The following is a 3329-nucleotide window of genomic DNA, read 5'->3' as shown; positions in this document are numbered from 1 at the left end:
CATCGACCGGTTAACTGTGGAGGATTAGGACAGTCAATCAGATCTTTATCAATAACCTGTCGTTCGGTGCCAAAGACCGCTCTGGCCTCTTCCCAAATGAGAGGCCTGGGGTCCCGCATGCCCACCTCAGAATCTGTACCCCAAACATGGCGGGAGGGCCCCCTGCACAATAAGGGTGAGGGGGGGAGGAAGACGGATATGAATTCATTATAGTAAATTCACTGAAAACAACACTAAGGTTACTATGACTTTATTATTAGGTCTTGTAATAATATAAAAAAATATTGTTTTAATTAGCCGCCCCTCTTAATACGCACCAAAAATACAACAAAACAGAAGACCACTGTACAGTTTAAGAAGTGCATTGCATATATTGTAACATTACCCGCTTAGTTGGAACTTATGTACTGACATGTGTTAAAACTGGTGCAGAAAGAAAATGTAAGGTGCAGAGCTGTATCACATGACCAAGGTTTCTCCAAGTTAAATAAAGAGTTGAAAAAAAAACACAAAAAAAAACCAACAAAAATTCAAAATGATGTATAGGAAAGTAAATGAAAACACTATGTTTAATTTTCAAGTAAAACGTAAATCCAACATTCTAAAATGTTATTTTTCTTGCTTTTCTATTGGCAAAATCATCAATGACATCGTCGAAGTCTACTTCATCACTCAGTTGCTGTTCTATAGACAGTATGGCAAGATTTCTTAAACGTAAGGCACTCATTGTAGATCTTAGGTAATTCTTAATCAATTTCAATTTAGAAAAACTTCTCTCACAACCAGCAACACTTACAGCAATTGTGAGGAAAATTCGCAGTAGTATTACAATATTTGGAACGGAGTTCTCAAGACTGTATTTTAGAATAAACTGCAAAAGTTCAAGGGGACTGTCCTTCCAGGTCTCTGTTTCGTGTTGCGTAGCAGCAACAGAAATAAAACTCTGAAGTCTTTTTCTCTCAACGAGGAACTCTTCCTCATTAATGTCATCATGATAATGATTTAATTGACATTCGTATTTGTCATTCAAAAGATTCGATGGAGTAAGGAAAGCATATTTTTCAGCAAGAACATGAAGTTGTTGAAATCTTGTGGTGATTTCTTGGATCACTCTGTCCAGTGAAGAAAACATTTCTCTCCTCAACTCAGTTTCGTATGTCAATTCAGCATCTCGTGATTCTTCACCTGCCATTAGTTTCTTCTTTCTACACCGACGATCCATGACTATCCCAAGATCATCACAAATTTCTTTGGCGTAAGCTACTGAATTGTTAACTAATTCACACCTATTTTCAGTTAGAAATGCTTTTAAAGCATTGAGTTTTATGTCACATTGTTGTATATTCAATCCTTTGGTTTGGAGGTAGACCTGAGTGTCGTTAATTTCAACAAGGACGGATTCCCACAGGCCAAGAAAGCACAGGAAGGAAAAAGATTGTAAAGCAACAAGCAGCACACCAGCATCTGACCTGGTAACTCTATTTTCTTCTTCACCAGTTAAACGTTCTACAGCACTTAAGATTTTTGAGTAATTTTTTTTTACAACACTCACAGCATCTCCCCGTGCACTCCACCGAGTCTCTATTACACGTTTGACACTTTGGCCAGTGACTGAAGTCAGAATATCCCAGCGATGGGTCGAGGAAGAAAAAAACACGAACAAACGCTCCACAGTTCCAAAAAAGGTCACAGAATTCACAGCAACAGAAGCTGCATGTAAACCAGCCAAATTCAGCGAGTGATTTGTACATGCGACAAATTCTGCTTTTCCATTAATTTCCCTGATGCGTCTTTGAACGCCAGTATGTTGACCAGCCATCACAGCAGCATTATCATATGCTTGTCCTCTACAATTTTGAATATCAATTCCGTTGCTTTCTAAATTCTGCAAAATCATAGTTGAAATATTCTCAGCGGTTTTACCTTTTGTTTCAAGGAAATCGACAAATGATTCCACAACCATCACTTTATTTCCATTGATCATAACATAGCGTAAAACTTGGCTCGTCTGATCCTTATGAGAAATATCAGGGGTGCTGTCGAATATCATAGAAAAATACTTAGCTTCTTTCACTTGCTCGATAACCTTGCTTCTTACTTTTTCTCCCAAAAGTTCTATAAACTCATTCTGGATAGTAGGCGACATATAGGATTTAGCATACTTTTTCCCCAGCTTAATTCTTACAGTATGCTCACGTAGCACTGGATCGTATTTGGCCAACAAATGAACCAATTCTAGAAAATTTCCTCTATTTCCTGTTGATTCAGGTTCATCATCAGTCTTGCAATGAATTCCTTCTCGGTGACCCCGTAAAGCCAAATTTTGTTTAGCTAGGAATCTAATGATATCCAACAATCTTGAAAGTATCTCCCTCCACTTCTTTACTTCCTTTTCAACTTGTTCTTGTGCCTTTTTGTCAATTGTTGCTCCACATCGGATTCTAATTTCCAACTCCTTCCATTGTGTGAAACATCGAACATGGGCCACACTAGATTCATGATCGCAAATTTTAGGATTGAGTTGCCACCACGTGTTGAATCCATCTGTAGAATCAAAATTTGAATGACTTCTGTCTGCAAATAGTCTGCAACAAAAGCAGTAAAGAGCTTTCTTGGAAGGAGAGTACACCAACCACGATCTCAACATTTTTTCATTATTTGGCAGAGTTTGAAAAAACCACTCGCGTGTAAGTTTTCTGGTTCGTCCTTTGATTAAAGCACCCTCACGAATGACTTCACCAAAATCAGAATCTAGATGTTGAACCACAGACGCCCCTTGTCCTACCAGTAAGATACGCGTGTCATCTTTAATCCTACTTGGCCAAAGACCAACATCTTTTAAGTCAACAGCTGGAATTTCTTGTTGGTTGCACCCCTTATCACTTGTTGAAGTTGAAGGATCACTTGACTTTGATGATGGTTGGAATTCAGATTCGGAAATTGCTTCAGTAACAGTAGTAGTAGTACTAGGAGTTTCTGTTTCGCGACTGAGGTATTTCAGTAGTGCACCTTCATGCTTTTTTAATTGTTCCTCTCTGGCCTTTTTCATTTTTCTAAAGGCTGCACCACTTGGTTTTATTCGCTTCATCTTAAGTAAGCTTGAAAGAATAAGAAAAAGAAAGATATTCATAATAAAAAGAATAACGGATAAATACATCCATTTTAAAATGTTAGCTTGTAGTCTTCCCTGTTTAAATTGCAATAAAATACAGTGAGCTAAGAAGGGCATGCGACTCCTAGACCTTGTAACCCTCACTGTCTTGTTATCTGACCATTCTGTACATTGATGACCATACGGAGGGGGGCGTCACATCACGTCCCAACTGTCA

At 38.3% G+C, this 3329-nt stretch overlaps 1 protein-coding gene across 1 annotated transcript; it reads right to left on the bottom strand.

Moving 5' to 3' along the window:
• Positions 1-601: 601 nt before the first annotated feature.
• On the bottom strand, positions 602-3088 carry LOC146861559 (zinc finger MYM-type protein 1-like). Its single transcript, XM_085646252.1, has one exon. The coding sequence runs from the start codon at positions 3086-3088 to the stop codon at positions 602-604; it is 2487 nt and encodes an 828-aa protein (XP_085502378.1).
• Between the last annotated feature and the right edge of the window lie 241 nt (positions 3089-3329).

The sequence above is a fragment of the Triturus cristatus genome, chromosome 3_1, assembly GCF_964204655.1.
Source record: "Triturus cristatus chromosome 3_1, aTriCri1.1, whole genome shotgun sequence".
In the NCBI taxonomy this organism is placed as follows: Eukaryota; Metazoa; Chordata; class Amphibia; order Caudata; family Salamandridae; genus Triturus; species Triturus cristatus.
Note: the sequence above shows the minus strand (reverse complement) of the source record. Positions and strands in the feature narration are given on the sequence as shown.